At 32.3% G+C, this 22,160-nt stretch overlaps 1 protein-coding gene across 2 annotated transcripts in view; it reads left to right on the top strand.

The window, feature by feature from the left end:
* LOC142322045 (phospholipid-transporting ATPase ABCA3-like) overlaps positions 1-22,160 on the top strand; it is a 186,324-nt gene that overhangs the window by 134,715 nt on the left and 29,449 nt on the right. For both annotated transcript variants that reach the window (XM_075360660.1, XM_075360659.1), the window contains 2 exons: positions 176-301; positions 19,731-19,937. In XM_075360660.1, coding sequence (XP_075216775.1) covers positions 176-301; positions 19,731-19,937 — 333 coding nt within the window. The remainder of the gene's footprint in view (positions 1-175; positions 302-19,730; positions 19,938-22,160) is intronic.

Raw genomic sequence — 22,160 nt, 5'->3', positions numbered from 1 at the left:
AAGTATTCATTACTTAAGAATTCTAAATTATGATTCTTTGAGGTGAACACTGAGAGGGAGTCACATCTGCATAACAGAATGTCTTTTATTTTGCATTAAATCTGAAATTATATTTTTCCAAATGTTAATTTCAATGTGTTGTGAATTTTTTTTAATGTTTTTTTTCTTTTTGCAGGTGTTTTCTATTTAATTGTTAACTTGTATGGATTTAGTGGGTTATTATTTGCATACTTCTTCTCATTTTTAAGGAAGTCACCTGCTGGTGCTCCATCAGCTTTTATATTTTATAATACAATATTTGGTATGTAAAATTATAAATAACTAGTTTTTAATCTTAGAATTTACAATTAGTTGGGTCCTGGGTCCTAGATAAGAAGTTACGCTGTATTTTTTACAGATTGTTTGGCTTTGGATATCTAGAACATATCAAGGAATAGGATCTTCAAAATAAAAATTATAATTAAGAAAAAGTTCTACTGACCTTGTCATGTTAAATTAACCAATTGCTGTTGTCAACTAAGTTAAATTATGTTGGCTGTATATTAGGTAGTCATGTACTCTTGGCAAACTACTTAAACTTTTATTACCCACTAGCATCCCCGTTGCGGCTTTGCCCGCGCTATATGGTTACTTGGGTATCCTGTAGCGGTCAGGGGATATTTAGCCGGTAATGGCTCGTTTCGTTCTCCCTTCCCTACCCTTATAGCCAGAGGGCTCTGCCCCTTGGACTCCGCTGTGTTCATTAAATTCTTGCTTGTAGAATCATAATAATAAATAAAAATTGAAGTCTGTTCGATTTATAAAAATATATCAGTGTATTGTAATTCCTTTAGAGCAACAGTTCGGTCAGTACAGGACCAGAAACTTTGAGTGATCCAAGAATGTTGGTTTCAAAACAGTCGGCCTCCATCTTAAAAATATTAGTTATAACTGCTTACCTGTAGTTCGTACGGATAAAAATATTTTTTCCCGGTCCTTAGCGTTACTCAACAAACAGCACTTAGAGGTGACCATACTTTGTTTTCCATTTTTTTTTTAAAGTTTTTAATCGCTTTTCTATTATGGTTTTTAGTCAAGTAACCAGAGGCGGGTGTAGCCAGTCACATCACACATACAGTAACAGTGGTTGTGTTGGTTGAGCCGCCCCTGTCGCACCCCTTAAAAAATCGAAATTCAAAAATATAAATAATAGCCGTGGCCCGCGACTTTGTCCGCGTGGGATTTATTCAATCGTTACAAATAGTACTTCATTGTGAAAATTGATTGGCAAAAATTAACGTCTATATGATACATAGCTGAAACCCGCGACTACGTCCGCGTCTGAATCACTTAATTTATTGAATATAGCTGCCTGGCTTGGCTTCGCACGGTTGGTGTACCCATTTAAAAAAATAAGATATTTGTTGCAGTCGTTCAGAGTTATGCGCGTATCTACAGTACAAATATTTTTGTTATATTTGTAATTTTTTTGTGCTTACCTATGGCTACTATTATATACTTACAGCTATTTTCATTCTCTCAGTATATTTTGTATTTTTTTTTTTTGTTTTATGTATTATTTCTTTTTTTTAAAAATTATTTACATAATATATATACCCTTCTTTTTGCACTGAAGGTTACTAAAAAAGAGTATATTAGAAGGTTTGGATATAATAAATTTGATGATTATTTTTTTATTTGTATCCAGCTACTATTCTATACACCTATTTTTATTCTCGTAAATGTTTTTTTAAATTTTTTTGTTGTTTTACGTATTTTTATGTTTTTTTTTGTTGATTTATGTTTATTTTCACATTTTTTATTTAGATACATATACATATATACGCCACATATACACCCATATTTTGCATAGGAGGTTACTAAAAAAGAGATACCTAAATAAAAGCTAGGATATTAAAATCTTTTTTGTTACTATTTCAATTAGGTATTTTTAATATTGATTAAATTAAAATTTTTTAATATTGATTAAATTCATTAATTTTCAGTTTCTGATGGAGATTCTCTATCACGACGTATTTTTATTGCCCTAGCCTGTAAACTATTTCTAGAAACTTGAGATCTTAATCTTTTGGGCATTTTGAAATGATAAAAAAACTAAATACTACATAAACTAATACTAAATTATTTGCTTACATGTTGAACAGGAATTAGCCTGTATATGAAGTGATGATTAAAAAATTATAAAAAATTCAAAATATTTTCAAGGATAAATATTCGATATCGCACACAATCGCTGCGTAGGAAGCCGACCTTGCGGCACTTTATTTTGTGACATTGACTCTCCTCCCGCACCGCAGTGACGCTTAGGTCACATGCTGCTGCCTAGCTAGCCGAGCGGGGTGTGGGCGGGGGGTGGGAGCAGAGGCAGGCGGTGGTGGGGACGCGAGCGTCAAGAGAGACACGACGACGACAACGGACAGTTGCTAGTTACTGAATTAGAAAGATAGAAAAATTAAAATATGTTGCTTAAATAACGCGGTAAAAAGTAGCCTATGTTCATCAGGGATAATGTCGGCTTCTAATGGAAAAAGAATTTTTCAAATCGGTCCAGTAGTTTCGGAGCCTATTCAATACAAACAAACAAACAAATCTTTCCTCTTTATAATATTAGTATAGATTTGTTTTATGACAATATTTTGTTAATTTATATTTCTAACTGATGGACTTTTACACTCATCTTGGTCTGATTTTATATTCTTTTAATAGAATCCTAACATAATTTTTTACTGCTGCAGTTTTTTCCTTTGCATGTTGTTCCAGTTTCTTTTAATGTGATTTTATGATTCTGTTTATTCAGCTTTTATTTAAAATTCTGTTTTTCGTTTACTTAGAGTACAGAATTCTGTTTGGGTTTTTTAAACAACAAAAACTAATCTATCTGGGTGTTTGCCCATAAAAAATAAATAAAAACAACACATTTTTTAACAGATGAAAAGAAAGTAATTAATTGACAGCTTAAAAATATGTGTGTTTGATAAGCATATAAATAAGTCTTTTATTAATAATACTAAATCTTTTCAGTTATTTCATAAGTGATCTTTACTCCAGAAGGATCCTGTGTATTCCTACTGTCCCTAGTTTGTATATTATTATTATTTTATTTTACTGAAATTCATATTTTTAAGAATCATATTATTCCTCTGTACTGTTAAATTATATTTAAATTTTATTAAATAAACCACCTCGTAAAAAATATGAAAAATTAAGGTAAGATATGTGCTATCTTTGACTTATTATATTTATCTAATAGAATTTGAATATTATTTTATAATGTCTATTTTTCAGTGGGTTTGTATTTGTAGCAGTAGTTGTTAATTGTGTGTAGTGATAAACGTGCTGATTACAGTTGCTGAGACAGGTCAACTGATCTGTCGACAGTGTTACATAATAGTTGGAAATAGTAAAGTAATAAAAAGTTAATGAAATACAAAAATTATAGCTGGCACAAGTGTTTTGTCATGAAATAATTGGATTTTGGCTACTGGGCTTATTTTGTTGCTTTTAAGCTTAGAAATTGGAAGAAAGGGTTTTGTTTTTTGGTTGGAATGTGTATAATATTGTTGCCTCACAAAATGATATTTCACATCCATGTGCTTCAAATGTTTTATCTAGAGTTGAAGCTAGCAATGTTGATTATCTTCAAAAACATTTACTACTGATGTTTTAAGGAATTCTTCTGCTTACTATATAATGAAAGGACATTATCTTATACATTATGACTGTATTTGATATTGTTTATAATTTATTTTTTCTTAGACTTCCAGAATATAGTGTTTCCAATTTACACTCTTTCTATCCTTTTTATCATTTGCAAAATCTGCATCAACATTAGCAGTTAAATTAAGGTTTATCATTTTTCTTATAATTTGTTGTGTTTCAGATATATATATTTTTTTGTCTTCAGTCATTTGACTGATTTGATGCAGCTCTCCAAGATTTCCTATCTAGTGCTAGTCGTGTTATTTCAGTATACCCTAACAATTTCTTTTACATATTCGAAACGTTGCCTGCCACAATTTTTTCCATCTCCCTGACCCTTTAATATTAAAGCGACTATTCCAGGATGCCTTAATAAGTGGCCTATAAGTCTGTCTCTTCTGTTAACTATATTTTTCCAAATGCTTCTTTCTTCATCAATTTGCCGCAACACCTCTTCATTTGTCACTTTATCCACCCATCTGATTTTTAACATTCTCCTATAGCACCACATTTCAAAAGCTTCTAATATTTTCTTCTTCGGTACTCTAATTATCCAAGTTTCACTTCCATATTAAAGTGACACTCCAAACATATACTTTCAAAAATCTTTTCCTGACATTTAAATTAATTTTTAATGTAAACAAATTATATTTGACTGAAAGCTCATTTCGTCTTTGCTATTCGGCATTTTATATCATTCGTGCTTCATCCATCTTTAGTAATTCTACTTTTCAAATAACAAAATTCTTCTACCTTCATAATCTTTTCTCTTCTTATTTTCACATTCAGTGGTCCATCTTCATTATTTCATTACTTTTGTTTTGTTCTTGTTTATTTTCATGTGGTAGTTCTTGCATAGGACTTCATCCATGTTCATTGTTTCTTCTAAATCCTTTTTACTCTCAGCTAAAATTACTCTGGATCTAAATTGTTCTTTAATATCATTAACTGCTAGTTCTATGTAAAGATTAAAAAGTAACGGGGATTGGGAACATCCTTGTTGGACTCCATTCTTATTACGGCCTCTTTCGTATATCCTTCAATTATTACTGTTTCTGTTTGGTTCCTGTAAATGGTAGCAATCCTTCTATCTCTACATTTGAACCCTAATTTTTTTTAAATGTTGAACATTTTATTCCAGTCTACGTTATCGAATGCCTTTTCTTGGTCTATAAATGCCAAGTATGTTGGTTTGTATTTCTTTAATCTTCCTTCTACTATTAATCTGAGGCAAAATTGCTTCCCTTGTCCCTATACTTTTTCTGAAACCAAATTGGTCTTCTCCTAACACTTCTTCCACTCTCCTCTTAATTTTTCTGTACAGAATTGTAGTTAAGATTATTGATGCATGGCTAGTTAAGCTAATTGTTCTGTATTCTTTACATTTATCTGCTCCTCCTTTCTTTGGTATTATGACTACAACGCTCTTTTTGAAGTCTGATGGAACTTCCCCTTTTCATAAATATTACACACCAGTTTGTATAATCTATCAATTGCTTCCTCACCTGCACTGCGTAGTAATTCTATAGGTATTCCGTCTATTCCAGGAGCCTTTCTGTTATTCAAATCTTTTAATGCTCTCTTAAATTCAGATCTCAGTATTGTTTCTCCCCTTTCATCCTCTTCGATTTCCTCTTCTTTCTCTCTAACACCATTTTCTAATTCATTTCCTCTGTACAACTCTTCAATATATTCCATCCACCTATTGGCTTTGCCTTTTGTATTATAAATCGGTGTACCATCTTTGTTTAACACATTACTAGATTTTAATTTTTGTATTCCAAAATTTTCCTGAACTTTACTGTATGCTCTGTCTATTTTACTAATGTTCATTTCTCTTTCCATTTCTGATCACTTTTCTTTAATCTATTCTTCTTTCACTAGTTTGCACATCCTGATTTTAGTATTTCTTAATTGTCTATAGTTCCTTTTACTTTCTTCATCACTAGCATTCTTTTATTTTCTACGTTTATCCATCAGCTGCAACATATTGTTTGAAATCCAAGGTTTTCTACCAGTTCTCTTTGTTCTGCCTAAGTTTGCTTCTGCTGATTTAAGAATTTCTTTTTTAACATTCTTTCATTCTTCTTCTACATTTTCTACCTTATCTTTTTTACTCAAACCTCTTGCGATGTCCTCCTCAAATATCTTCTTTACTTCCTCTTCACCAAGCTTCTCTAAATTCCACCGATTCATCTGTCACCTTTTCTTCAGGTTTTTAAACCCTAATCTACATTTCATTATCACTAAATTATGATCGCTATCAATATCTGCTCCAGGGTAAGTTTTGCAGTCGATTAGTTGATTTCTAAATCTTAACCATGATATAATCTATCTGATACCTTGCACTATTGCCTGGCTTGTTCCATGTGCATATTCTTCTATTATGTTTTTTTACTGGGTGTTGGCTGTTACTAAATTATATTTCGTGCAAAACTATAATTTGTTCTCCTCTTTCATTCCTTTTGCCCAACCCATATTCACTCACTATATTTCCTTCCTTGCCTTTTCCAATGCTTGCATTCCAATCTCCAACTATTATTAAATTTTCATCGGCTTTTATGTGTTTAATTGCTTTGTCAATTTCTTCGTATACACACTCTACCTCATCATCATCATCATGGGCGCTTGTAGGCATGTAGATGTTAACAATCGTTCGTTTAGGTTTTAATTTTATCCTTACTACAATGATTCTATCGATATGCATTTTGAAATACTCTACTCTCTTCCCTATCTTCTTGTTCATTACGAAACCTACTCCTGCCTGCCCATTATTTGAAGCTGAGTTAATTATTCTAAAATTACCTGACCAAAAGTCGTTTTCCTCTTCCCATTGAACCTCTCTAATTCCTGCTACATCTACATTTATCCTATCCATTTTCCTCTTTAAATTTTCTATCCTACCAACCTTTTTTTAGACTTATAATATTCCACGCTCCGACTTGTAGAATGTTATTTTTTAATTTTCTGGTGACCCCTTCCTTAGTATTCCTCACCCAGATAGCACTCAAATATGTAAATGTATATTATTATAATGTTTCCAATATGTGAATTTGTAACAGTTTTGAAGTTGACGAAACTAAGTTACTAAAAAATAAAGATACATTCTACCTTTGATAATACACATAAGGCATCCTATTAATTTGTGAAATGTTACATCACACCTATTATCATCATTTTTTTTTAACGTAAGCTTTGGCTGCATAAATAATTCAAATAATAATATTCTCCTTGGATAATATCTCCTTGCAATATTCCACTAAAATCTTAACATTTTTTTTTTGAATCAACTCCTGTTGAGAATTGATTCCTTTTGAGTTTGATTTTATTTCAAACTCTGAGTGTAGGAAGTCCTTAAAAGTATTTACATCGTATGAATTATTAGAAACAAATGTTTAAATAGCCTCTCTCTTTTCTCTTTTTTCCTGTTTAGCCTCTGGTAACTACCATTTAGATAATACTTCAGAGGATGAATGAGGATGATATGTATGAGTGAAAATGAAGTGTAGTCTTGTATACTTTTTCAGCTCGACCATTTCTGAGATGTGTGGTTAAGTGAAACCCAACCACCAAAGAACACCGGTATCCACGATCTAGTATTCAAATCCGTGTAAAAATAACTGGCTTTACTAGGACTTAACACTGGAACTCTCGACTTCCAAATCAGCTGATTCGGGAAGACGCGTTCACCACTAGACCAACCCGGTGGGTTGTTTAAATAGCCTACCCAAACCAAAACATACTTATCCTTTTTGATAAATATATGAGGTTCTATTTTTGAACGAGATAAACCAATACTCTTAAAATACTTAAATGTTCATACAAACATCATGGTTTCTGTTTCTATCCATATAATGCCCATTTTTAGACAAGATCAACGATTTGGTTTTTTCTTAATACCATCTGGTATTTCCATATATACAGGATCTTTCAGTTCTATATTTCAGAAGGAAGATGTGCTATCCACTTTATGAATACTATAATCTTTATAGCAGTAAAAAGAATTCTGAAACATGTTATTCATTTCACTGGTGAATATAAATTATTAAGGTTTTCTTTTTGAAATCCATGTGCACCAATCTTCAGTCTTCTTCATGTGCAATCAGTCTTCTTCATGTTTCTTCCATTTGGTCCGATTGCATCCCACTTAGAATCTTCATATTTTAAGAAATAAATAATAATAATATAATAATAATATTCATTTTTATGCAATGCTTCCAGTTTTCTTTTAAGAACTACCTTCCATACATTATCTTTTATTGCTCCTGATAACTGAGGAATTTCTGTTGGTAGAATCCCTGCTGTCATTGAACTTAAATCATATTCATCAAGTTAGGATGGTAACTTTGTTTTTCTAGTACTTTTTAATTATGTACTATTAAAACATTCATTTTTGATCTAGTATTTTGTTTTTTATTAACTTCTTCACCTTTTTTCTTCTGTTACTCCATCATTTGTTTGTGCTCTAGTAATTTCTTGATCATACAATTATTTGTTATTATTGCAAATTGGTGACAACACTGGTAGTATTCCATTCTCATTTCATTATTTCTGGGTTTTTTTTCATCAAAGTCAACACTCTTAGTGATAATAACATTTCTCTCTTGATCCCACAACTGATATCTATTCCATGCATAACCTATTGTGCATAATTTCTTACTTCTTGGATCAAGTTATCCTTTGTGATCTTCTTTTGGTACATGTACACAAGCTTCAAATTCAAAAATTCAATATTTTCTACATCTATCTTCTTAATGTACCATAATTCTGTAGGTATACATCCCTTTTTTATTGATCTGGTTGGTAAATGATTTATTAAATATACTGCTGAGCATACTGCCTCTCCTCATAATATCTTTGATGATATTAACGAATTATATAATAAACATATTTAATATTAAATGAAATTTAGACCACCAAAACACAGTAAATAGATAAGTTAAACTTACCATATTAATTCCAAAAATTGATTTTTGTAGTATCTTGCATCTTCATTTGGTATTTAATTCTATAATAAACATTGTTTTATTCAGAATTGATATTAACGAATTATATAATAAATATATTGCCATATTCAGAATAGTTTGTTAAATTTTTCATTGATTGTATTTTTCTCAGAATTCTGGGGAAAACTGTACTCAAATTGTATTCCATGACTGATTTCTTAAATTTCCTTGATGAATATTCATCTCCTGCATCACAACAGAAATGAGAAACTTTCAGGGAGAATATGGCGAGTGCTAGGGCATAAACGAAAGAAGGTCATTCTTCTGTCTGCTCTTCACCAGGCAAGAAGTGATCTTGGATAAAACTGAGATCCTACATACTTTGTTAGATGATATTTTGGCAGATGATGATTTATCTGTAGATACTGCTTATCATCGTCGTGTTTGAAATGATGTTGCTTCTCATCACATGGATCTTCAGAAGTTACTGAGGCAGAGGTGCGCGAGATAATCTGTAGCTTTGGCAGAGGTAAAGCTCCTGGGTTTTATAGAATAACAGTGGAGCTCTTGTTCGTTCATTGAATGTCAGTGTAGGAATTTTCACTAAAGTATTTAAAAAATGTTATTTGCTGGCTACTTTCCAAATTGTTGGAAAAAGGGAATAGTTAAATTGTTTACGGGTGGCAGCAAGGATCCCACTGTTAATTCCTCATATCAACCTCTTATGTTATTGCCAATTATTGTTAAGGTCTTGGAGAAGATACTATATCTGCATATTAATGAAAGGTTGACATCGCAGTGGTTATTGATGGAGGATCAGTATGGCTTTCGTCCTGGTAAGAGGGCAGAAAATGCTGTTTTACGAGTTTTAAGCGTTGTCAAGAATAGTAGTTCTGGGTATGTTTTGAGTATGATTTTCCTTGATGGGCATTAACAATCGGTGGTGGCCTTTTGTTTTATTTCAATTATAGAGATGTGAGTATACGAAAAATGAAATGTAGGTAATGCATAGTTACTTTGGGCATTGAGACGTTCTACTTTGTGGTGGTGGCCACAAATTGGAGAAGGCACTGTCTAAGGGTTATCTAAGGCAGTCTGCTGGGCTCCTTACTGTGGGATGTGGAGTTTGTGTCTTTTATGCGGTTGAGGTTGCCCGGTGGCTGTTACGTTGTCGCTTACGCTGAGGAAAGTGTGCTGCTGGTCGAAGGATGTTAGTGGAATGAGGTTGAACTTCTTGCCTCTTGGGCATGCAGGACACTTGAGTTGTAGGGCTGTCAACATAAGATGGCATTCAGCCTGGATAAAACCAAAATGATGCTGCTGAAGGGCTGTTTGGCTATGATATGGTGAGCCCATGTTTCATTGTCAGGCCATTGAATACAATATGTTCAGGTTCAGAAGTACCTTGGAGTGCTCCTAGATGAAAATTTTTATTTTAAGGAGCACGTATAGTACGTCACAAAGGTCAGTAGTACCTTTGGTGTTTGACATATGGTGGTTAATCCAGATTGGGATCTGAATTTTAATACTATAGTGTCCTCTGTAATGGTGTGTGTGAGTCAATTATGTTGTATGTTGCATCTGTTTGGGTGGATAGGCTAAAATTTGAAATTTATAAGGACATTTTGTTGAGGCTCCAGCGCCTTTTGTTGTTAACGATGACAGGTGGTTACTGTACAATTTCTCATGAGGCTGTCCTGGTAATTGCTGGAGTAAAGCCTATTGGTGTTCTTTTGCTTAAGCATCAATAACACTATTTTGCAAAGAAGTTGTGTCAACTAACTTCTGCTAGAATTAGAGAGATTGAGAATGATAGATTTCAATTGTGGCAGACTAGGTGGGATGAGATGGCTGATGGGCATTACATGCATGGTCTTTTCCCTGATGTGAGGATTCTGCGGGGCACTTCTTGGATGTCTCCTTAACAAGTGTATAATTCAGCTTCTTTTGGGCCATGTGCTTTTATGGATAGTTTGACTTGTTTCAGCCTGATTTATTTTGGTCTGTGTCTGTGGTGTGGCATATTAGATGATGCCTTTCATGTTTTATGTGCCTGTCATTGGTATAATGAAAGACAATTAGAGGTAGTGAGGCAGCTCAGGGATGTTGGGTCTATTTTAGATTTAAATGTTAACAGGAAAAGCCAGGCCGAATGGTTAAGTGTGGTGAACTGTGTGAAATATTTGGTTCTTCAGCGAGTTGGAGAGGGTGTGTAGGATGGGGAGTCCAAGTTACCCAAGTGGTTAAGGACCGCTTGGGTGTTCTCTTGTTGCCAAGATAGGCGTTTGGTAGTTTTGTTTTTGTTCTATTATTTTGTATGTTGTTAGTTTTATTTCATTGGTAGGGGTATAGCTCAGAATCTAAATATTTTATTTCTACTCAGTTCTGTTCATTTGTTTTTGGTTTTGTTTTGTGTTTATTGATAATATGTTCTTACACTGAAGGAAGTGGTATTTACATCAATGGCATCCTGATGGAGGCCAAGCTGTTAACTGAGAGATGTATGGGTTGAATCTATAAATTCAGAAGATGACGTCAGGTAAATCCCTTCAGGGCTAGATTCAGAGGGGTGGCATGGTGACCAGAATTGTTACATGGCAGGATCTTCCCCTTCAGGGTCAGGATGGTCACAAACGATGTATTATCTTTAAACTTCTCAGACACTTCAATGTTACTTTTTTTTTTTATACATACACACACGTGAAATGAAAATAATCTATAAATGAGGCATAATAATGCAAACAATAATAATTTTGTGGTTTTATAGGTCCTACCACATCTGAAGATATAAATTCTAATAACCTCTTAATTTACTTTTCTTCCAATATACTTCTGAATGGCAAGCATGTTTGTTTACATTTTAAACATATGTCAGATAAAGTTTTGAAGGGTTTGCAGATGAATATCCCATTTTTTAATGCGTATAATATTCAGTGAAATTTACAATATTCAGGAATAAAAATCTACGATTGAATATTACAATGCATGAATTTTAATATATATCATTTACTTTCAATCTAAATTACCTTTAGATTTTCATCCAGAATTGATATTTTTTCATTTTCAAATAAGACCCTCAATCCAGAATTTTTAATCTGTTTTACTGATAAAAGATTAAACTCCAAATTGAAGAATTGGCTTGAAGAATGTAGTTGATCTATGATCAGATAATTTCCAAAATAATTTTTCACATTTATTTGCTTTAATATATAATACACAGCTTGTTTTGGTACACTTGTATCACGATTTACCAAGGCAAACCTAGACGCAGTGGTTTACATGGATGGATCGAAACAGAGCAATATTGTTGGATGCATGTTTATGTTAGTGACCAAATCTTTATGTTTGGTCTACCTGGTATTATGAGTGTCTTTACTGCTGAACTCTACACCATAAATAAGAATTTGGATATCACTAACCCTAAGTATTGTCATATCCTTGTTTGTAGTGACTCATGTAGTGCTTTCCAAGCCTTAGAAAATCTTTATTCCAGGAATCTTATTGTCACCAAAATCTACAATGCAATCGCTGGGCCATTGCAATACACAGGTGAGTTTCTGCTGGATCCGTAGCCATATGGGAATTCCGGGTAATGAACGTATAGATTCTGCTGCTAAAGACACATGTAGTCAATCATCCTTCACTACCTTGGACTAGTGCATAGTCCATTCGACTTTATTAATCATATTAAACACGCACTTCGCGTGAGGAGGCAAGATGACTGGGTTGCCACGGTAAATAACAAATTTTGCCGTGTCAAAGATCCTATGTTGCCATGGAATTCATCCCACAGGAAAATTCGCTGAGAGGAAGTGGTCTTCTGCCAATTGCGGTTAGGACATGAGCTACTCATGGGTACATGATATCAGTAGAAAATGCACTGATATGCGTACAATGCAAGTGCCACTTGACTGTGCGCCACATCCTTGTGGAATGGATATGTTATGCAGCGTTGCTTAGTAAATTTAAATTGACCAGGAATTTTCGTCAAATCCTGGGCAGTAATAAGAAGTTTTGCACCACGTGGTTTTATTTCTACGGGGTACTAATATTTTATATATTTTTTAATAGGGTTTTTAGAATTTTTTACAGTAGTTGTATGTTTTTGTTTCTTAACATTAAGTTTTTTATTTTGTTTTTAACTTTCTACGTTAAATTTTTATTTTATTTTAATTTTTTATTCTATTACGTTTTGTAATTATACTTCATGTTTTGTCTTCTGGGTGTTTTTATTTAATTTTTAATTGTGAATTTTTAAAATTTAATTTTTTTAAGCAAATACATTGTCTTTGGGTGAAGATAATGCCAGAGTTTTTATCACCCATAAAAAATCAACTAAAAAAAATCATGCTTTATAAAATTCACTTTTAATGTTTACAAATGTTTACTCATTTCAAAACTTATTAAATGAACATTGCTCCAGAGTCTATGGAAAAAGGTATTCTTTCATTCATTCATTCACGATATTAAAATGAAATCTTTGACATTTCCTGATGTCTCCTTTGATTTAATGTTTATTTCCTGGTGTGCAGTAAAACTTATTTCTTTTTTTTTCTAATTTTCCCATGTAAGACTTATTTCTTAAACTGAATTTTCTACAATCAGTTTATTTATGACCAACATCACCATAACTATTACACAAATGGGAATAAATTTTTTGCTTCTTGCACTCTGGTGATTCCATTTATTAAAACTATGATTGACTTTACTTTGTTTAAAATTTCTTTTAATTTTTATTCTCCCCTTTAAATTTTTTTTTTCAGTAAAGCAATGCTCTCAGATTCAACATTTGATAAATATATATATAAATTTTTACATGTTTCTTCTTAATAACTTACTTTTAACAGATTGAAATGAACTACATTAGGTTCTTTTGAATACAAAATATCAAGTCACTGTTCTATAATTATACTGCATAGCTGACTACAACTGTGTAAATGCAGTGCGTTCAGAAAGTCACTGTGCAGTATGCTGTAGAATTATGTGGTCCTGCATTCTGTTCTTTCAGTGTTAGGTTGGTTGCCCTATGGATTTGTTGCGTTTTGGCCAGTAATAAACCAAAACTTCAGTTGTTGAATTGTGATTGAACGTACTTCGTTTCATTTTGTGTTGTTTTGTTTATCGGAATTAATCGTGAGAAACCTAATGGTTCTTTCAGGAGAGGAACAAATGTCTTGTTCTTGTGGAATATGTCTTTCATGAAGATGACAAGATTTAGTAAAACACAATTTTCTGAAAAGTTTCCAAACACTACTGTTGCTCATCGCAATGCAGTTCGAACTCTTATAGAAGAATCTCAGGCACCAGGCTCTGTTGCAAATGCTAATTGAAGTGGAAGATCGCCTAAACTAAACAAACTGAAGCTGCTTGATATTTCAGATGCTTTGACTGAAAGGCCATTAAAGTCAGTGAGTAAATTAGCTCATCACTAAGATAGCTGACTTGCTACTGCACATAAAGCTGTAAGAAAAGAACTGAAACTTTTCCCCTATAAAAAATTGTGTGTTTAAGAATTGAAACCTACAGATCGTGTTAAAAGACTAAATTATTGTCAGTAGTTTAAATGTTTTATTGACCAAAATTTTGTAGACATCCTTGACATGATTTCTTATAGATGAAATGCTCTTTCAATTGGGAGGGTATATTAATTCACAAAATATGTGACTGTGGTCAACAACTAACTCCCATGAATTACATGAACAATCTTTTCACAAAGTGAAAATTGGAGTCTGGATGGGTGTGAGTAGAATGCGCTTTGTGAGTTCTATCTCTTTTGAAAATACAGTTAATAGTGATCATTATTGTGCTGTTTTAACAAACTTCATTACTTAGTTAACAGAAGTGGAAATCAATCATAATTGGCTCTATCATAGATGATGCCATAGCGCATACAGATAATATGTCAGTGATTATTTTTTACAAAGTGTCTTTGGTGAACAAATCATTTCAAACGGTTTGTGGCTTGCATGATCACCCACTCCCCCAGATTACTTATACTGGGGGGGGGGGGGGCAGTGAAACAAGCAGTGTATAATAATATTGCAACAGACCATGCAGAATTGAAAAACTTAAAACCACAATAATGTCATACGTATGAAACATTTCAGTACATCAGCTGGTTAAAACATTTAAAAACAAATTGAAATGTGTGCATTGTTGTATTGAAATTGGTGGAGGTTATTTTCAACACCTTTTATAAACTATTCCAGTTATTGTAGTATCTGTTTCTATTAAATAATGAAATAAAAATATAAAATAACTAGCACCTCGTCACAGCTTCCCTCGCACTATATGGTAATTGCGTTTCTTGTAGCGATCAATATTTTATTTTATGTTTTTTAGTCAAGTAACTGAAGGCAGTTGCAGCCAGTCACTCGTCGTGGCCGTGGCTGTGTTGGTTGAACCTCAGCGCCAACTTAAAACTCCATAAAAAAAATTAATAAACTAAATTGTTTTTAAATATTTATCTGAAGAGTATTTGCAAGCACAAATCTACTGAATATCTCATTTAGTATTGTCGGAATTGGGACAATACATTGTTTAACATTTTTTTACCTTTCTTATCCCCTTTCAAGATCAAATTTCAAAAATCTAGAAACTGTTTATTCACTTGAAGACTGTACCTATAAAAAACCAGCAGGTTCATCTCTTTGTTTGTTCAGAGAAATTAAAAAAAAATAGCAGGGTTTCAAAAAAAATACAAAATTCCATTTTAACCCTTGAAATTCAGAATTTCAAAAATTCTAGAAATTTGGATTTTAGATATTCATATGAAGATTACACTAACAAAAAAGTCAGCCAAATTTCTTCATTTGTTACCGAGAAATTAAAAAAAATATTAAATTTCATTGCTACTCCAATTTACTCTTTTAAACTCGACCACAAATACAATTTTTTAAATATCTTGACCCCCGTGCCACCTAGCGGGTCCAAACTAATTCAGAAACCTTCACAGGTGTGCACACAACTCATGAAAGTTTCATCACAATTGAATGGTATAGAAACACATACAGGACAAACAAACATTATTTTAGATTATTTTATTTAACGTAAATTTATTTTTATTATTTTTGTAATATTTATTCGATTGACTTGATTCATTCAGTTCAGACCCAGTTCACCTGGTGATAGAGACATAGTTTGTAGTTCATTAATTCAATTCATTAAAGTTTGTACTTCAACTGGCAAAACTCTACATATTTATAAATATATTTATATATATTTTTTTTGATAGATGGAATATCTAAAACCCTTCTCACTTATAACATGGGTAAAAATTGTTCACCATGTGCATTGGAGACTACATTCAAAATCTCTAATGAATTTATCAAAATTTCCCATTACAAACTTTATATTTCTTAATTTTTTCTAAAATCGACTTGAACAGCAAGTCCCTTTTTAATGTATGCAGTTTTAAGACCCGCATACATTTTCTTGTCTGTTGTTTTATTTTTTATGATTTACACTTATCATGTAACCATTGTATGATAACATTTCTAGCCTTGCATCTTTCATTCAGAAATTTTCAGATGTTTGCATTGCTGCCTCTTAATTTTTAAGAGTTGTTAATAAGTCTTCTTTTTCCAATTAAAATTTTACCCTAAAATCCCAGTTGTGAAAATCTTTCCATCAAATGATTTGAGATTAGTTACAAAATGTGTTGATGATGCCATACTCAATTATTTTAAATAACACGTTAATACACAATATTCCATTATACAAGGGTCATTGAATAAGTCTCGCTCAATAAATCCTTAGAAAAAATAGAAAAACAAATTATTTTGTGTAGATTTTTTTTATTTTCCAACATAATCTCCTTTTAACTCTACACTTTTCCAAGCGTTTCTCCAACTTTTTTACAAGCTGTTCATAAAGCAGGATTTCGGAAGGTTCTCAAAATAAGCATCTGTTTGTGCGATGACCTCGTTCGATGTGAATCGTTGCCTGCCGAGCCATTTTTTCAAGTTTGGAAATTAAAAAAAAATCACTGGGGGACCAAATCCGGTGAATACAGTGGATGTTGTAATAATTCGAACTTTAATTCCATAATTTTGGCCATGGAAACTGGCCAGGTATGCACCTGTGTATTGTCTTGATGAAGGAGGATCTTTTTCTTCTTCAAATGAGGATGTTTTTTCTTGATTTCTTTGCTCAACTGGTGCAGTAACGACGCATAATACTCTCCAGTTATTGTTTGCCCTTTTTCCAAGTAATCAATGTAGATGATACTGTGTGCATCCCCTAAAACCTTGGCCATCACCTTGCCGGCCGATTTCACTGTCCACCTTCTTCGGCGCCTGTTCGCCTTTACAATCCCACTGTTTTGACTTCTTTTGTCTCTGGAGTGTAGTAGTGTATCCATGTTTTGTCCACATTGTATCGATGCAGAAATTCATCTGGATTGCGATGGAAAAATGCCAAAACAACCTCAGAGTTGACCACATGATTGCGTTTATTCTCCACTGAGAACAAATGCGACACCCATCTTGCCAAAATTTTTTTCACACCCAATTTTTCATGCAAAATTGAAAACACTGTACCTTGTGATATGCCTGTGGCCTCAACTATTTCACATATTTTGATTCATGTTTTGTGGATGTATAGCCACGTTTAAACTCATTTACCCAATTGTAAACAGTTGCAAAAAAAGGAGCAGCAGATGTGCCATGAACTTCATCAAACTCAACTTTCACCTCTTTCAGTGTTAAGCCTTTTAAATATAAGTATTTAATTACCACTCTAAACTCACTTTTTTCAATTTTTTGAAATAAACAATAGCTTGCTTCAATTGACTATGAGAATGAAACCACGTGATGGATACAGCTGAAACTTTTTGCTCACTAGTGATAATAAATGACATTAACTAAAAGCAAACCATTTTCGATACTATGAGCGCCATCGCTTGGATTTTGTAACGACTTATACATACACATAAAATGAGCAAATACGAAAAAAACAAACACCTGGGGGCATAACCTGTTGAGATAACAAAACTAATGACTTTCATAATTGATAACTTATTAAACAACATTTCAGTGTTGTGTATAATGCAACTATCTTACAACAATGAAAAGAATAAGAAAAAAGAAATCATCTGTAGTCAACTAAGTATTTAATCAATTATTACTATTAATTGGTTTATATTTTACTTAAAGAGAATTAAAGAGAAAGCGCATTCTTTCATATTTTTAAATAACTAGTATTAATATTATATGAAATAGATTAGTTAAACTTAACATATTTATTTTCAATGGGATCCTGCATCTTCAGTTGGTATTGAAGTCTATAACTACATTAAACATATTCATTTTATAATTTATTTGTTGAAATTGTCCGTTTTAAAAATTTTGAAATTTGCACGACTGCAGAATTTCAAACTGAAAATAATTTCAACAAATTGATAAATTATAAAATGGATTTATTTTAATATAGAATTCAATACCAACTGAAGGTGTGGGATTTTGTAAAAATCGGTTATTGAAAATTAATATGGTAAATTTAACTCATCTAATTGTGCTTTGATAGTTTATATTTCATTTATTATAATATTAAATTTAATTAATATGGTGGTCAATATGTTAATGAATTATTTTAATTTTCACAAAACAAGTATTAATATTAATGTACTTTTGTTGTACAAGGTTTGTAAATAAACTAATGAGACTGGTTCAGAAAAAGTTTTTTTTTATAATCCAATTTTATATGGACTATACAACACTTCAAATGGTTTTCCCACTCTTCATAGCAGTTGGAACTCAGAAATCGGAATATCCTTCAGATGGTTACATTTTTTTTTTTACGTTTGTTTAGTATTCTACTGTTCCAAAATGGTGTCCTTTGAGGTGTTTTTAGAAGTTGGGAATAAGAAAAGTCACAAGGGATTCAAATCAGGTGAATAAGGTGGTTGAGGAACTACAGAAATTGTTTTCTTTGCCAAAAACTCATTAATTGAGAGTGCAGTGTGACAAGGTACATAGTCATGAAGCAGCATCCAGTTGTCTTTGATGGTTGGTCTCACAAGGGCAGCTCTTTTCCGCAGTCTTTCAAGAATTTCTCTGTAAACATATTGATTTGCAGTCTGTCCTGTGGGAAAAACTCCTTATGGACAATGCCATTACTATCGAAGAAACAAATTAGGATGGTTTTGATTTGCTCATTTTTGCTCTTTTGGGACGTGGTGAGTTTGAAGTGTGCCACTCCTTGCTGTGGCATTTTGTTTCAGTGTCGTACTCAAATATCCAAGATTCATCACCAGTAATAATATTTTTTAGAAAATCAGAATCAGTTTCAATTCACCCTAGAAGATTGCAGTACACTTCCACCCTGTAGTTTTTCTGTTCAATAGTGAGGTTTTTTGAGACCAATTTTGCACAAAATTTTTTCATGCCCAATTCGTTTGTCAAAATTTGATGGACAATTTGATGGTATGGTTCAAATTCATTGTTCTGCAATCATTTTGACAGTTGGTCATTCTGACATCGCTGGTCGTACCGTATCAAGTCTGTGATTCGCTTAACATTGTCGTCACTTTTGGGACATTAACGGTTTTCCAGAGTGTGAATTGTCTGCAGCTGATTCCTGGCCAACTGAAAATGCTTTAAACCACTTAAAAACTTTGTTTCATGACGAGTGTCATCTCCATAAGTCCTTTTCAATTTTGAAAAAGTTTTAGTAGCATTCCCACCGAGTATAACACAAAACTTGATTGCACAACGTTGCTCATAATTAGTGTCACTTATTTTTGTAACGCATAACAAAAACTCTTTACATGAAAAGTTTGTTTACGTCTCACATAACAACAATAGACTGAAAATATTAATACCTAATATAAATCATACCTAATATTCATATAACCATATGTTTACTGATAACTTTACTGTGATGCCATTTTGGCTGCCAAAAAAGACTAGTATCATTACTTTATTTACAGGCCTCATGTGCTTTTGTGTGTGTTTGTATATAATACACACACAAAAGAAAAAAAAAATTATATATAATTATTTATTTATATGTATGAAGCTTTTTTTGCTTAGAGAATGAGATTGTGTAAATATTCATTTATATTTTCTTTTTGTTGTTTTGCAGGAGCTCTAGGGTCTGTAGTTGTAACAGTACTTAAAGCAATAGGATATCTTGAAGGAATTAAACATACAATAATTAACAGTATTTTGTTGTTGAATCCATATTACACTGTATCATTAGCCCTTGTAAATTTTAGTAAGATGGCTTATCGAAATGCATTATGTGATTTATGTCAAGATGCTACGGCAAAGAACAGGAGTCATTGTGAAGGTATGATAAAATGTATTTATCAGTTTTAAAATATAAAATATCAGTTAATATATATGTACTATATTAGATATATGTATGTCTTATATCAGTTTTAATATATGTATTTAATAGTTTTAAAATATTCTCTTCATTTATATCTTAAGTATATAGATATTTATATCTTAAATAGATAATTTTTACCCATTTCTTTCATTTTTCAGTTACTTATTCTCTTCTTCTCTTTAGTAATCTTTTGTCCATTTTTTCTTTGATTTCCAGTAGCACTTAGGTTTTATTATACTAATATAATTTTTGAATCATTTAACTGTAAAAACAAGACATCATTATTAACCGGTTTCCTAGTGGAAGTACTTTTAAGATTATTTGTTTTATGATAATTATTTTAAGTAATGAAGTAGTGTTAGCATAATCTATCAATTTTTAGTATAATACATGAATTTTATCCAAAACAGTAAATATAATGCTGCAAAAACCCTCAGATTTATGGTGTTTAATAAAACTTCTCTTGTGATTGTCTTTCTTACACTGGCTGTATTTCATTTTGGTTACCTCTTTGAAGTTAAGAATACTGCAATTTAAAATCAATCTTTCATGTTTAATCAACTTTCTGGTGTAGGTTTTTAGATTTTTATTTTTATCTTCAGTCATTTGACTGGTTTGATGCAGCTCTCCAAGATTCCGTATCTAGTGCTAGTCGTTACATTTCGGTATACCCTATATCCTACATCCTACATCCCTAACAATTTGTTTTACGTATTCCAAATGTTTCCTGCCTGCACAATTTTTTTCTTCTACCTGTCCCTCCAATATTAAACCAACTATTCCAGGATACCTTAATATATGGCCTGTAAGTCTGTTTCTGCTTTTAACTATAGCTTTTCAAATGCTTCTTTCTTCATCAATTTGCCGCAAAACCTCTTTATTTGTCACTTTATCCACCCATCTGATTTGTAACGTTCTCCTGTAGCACCTTAACATATTTCAGTACCACATTTCAAAAGCTTCTAATCTTTTCTTCTCAGTACTCCGATCGTCCAAGTTTCACTTCCATGTAAAGCTACGTTCCAAATATATACTCTCAAAAATCTTTTCCTGATGTTTAAATTAATTTTTGATGTAAACAAATTATATGACTGACTGAAGGCTCATTTTACCTGTGCTATTCAGCATTTTATATTGCTCCTGCTTTATCCACCTTTAGTAATTCTACTTCCAAAATAACAACATTCTTCTACCTCCGTAAACTTTTCTCTTCCTATTTTAATATTTAGTGGTAAATCTACATTATTTCTACTACATTTCATTACTTTATTTCATGCGGCAGTTCTTCCATAGGGCTTCATCCATGCCATTCACTGTTTCTTCTAAATCTTTTTTACTCTCAGCTATAATTACTATATCATCAGCAAATCGTATCATCTTTATCTTTTCAACTTGTACTGTTACTCCAGATCTAAATTGTTTTTTAACATCATTACTGCTAGTTCTATGTAAAGATTAAAAAGTAACGGGGATAGGGAACATCCTTGTCAGACTCCCTTTCTTATTACAGCTTCTTTCTTATCTTTCAATTATTATTGTTGCTGTTTGGTTCCCGTAAATGTTAGCAATTGTTCTTATATATCTGTATTTTAACCCTAATCTTTTAAAATGCTGAACGTTTTATTCCAGTCTATGTTATCGAATGCCTTTCTACATCTATAAATGCCAAGTATGTTGGTTTGTTTTTCTTTAATCTTCGTTCTACTATTAATCTGAGGCAAAATTGCTTCCCTTGTCCCTATACTTTTTCTGAAACCAAATTGGTCTTCTCCTAACACTTCTTCCACTCTCCTCTCAATTCTTCTGTACAGAATTGTTGTTAAGATTTTTGATGCATGGCTAGTTCTGTATTGTTCTAATTGTTCTGTATTCTTCACATTTATCTGCTCCTGCTGTCTTTGGTATCATGACTATAACACTCTTTTTGAAGTCTGATGGAACTTCCCCTTTTTCATAAATATTACACACCAGTTTGTATAATCTATCAATTGCTTCCTCACCTGCACTGCGCAGTAATTCCACAGGCATTCCGTCTATTCCAGGAGCCTTTCTGCCATTTAAATCTTTTAATGCTCTCTTAAATTCAGATCTCAATATTGTTTCTCCCCTTCCATCCTCTTCGACTTCCTCTTCTTCCTCTATAACACCATTTTCTAGTTCATTTCCTGTGTATAACTCTTC

This window comes from Lycorma delicatula, chromosome 3 (assembly GCF_047948215.1).
Source record: "Lycorma delicatula isolate Av1 chromosome 3, ASM4794821v1, whole genome shotgun sequence".
NCBI classification, from domain to species: Eukaryota; Metazoa; Arthropoda; class Insecta; order Hemiptera; family Fulgoridae; genus Lycorma; species Lycorma delicatula.
The sequence above is the reverse complement of the archived record's forward strand: the minus strand, read 5'-3'. Positions and strand labels throughout refer to the sequence as shown.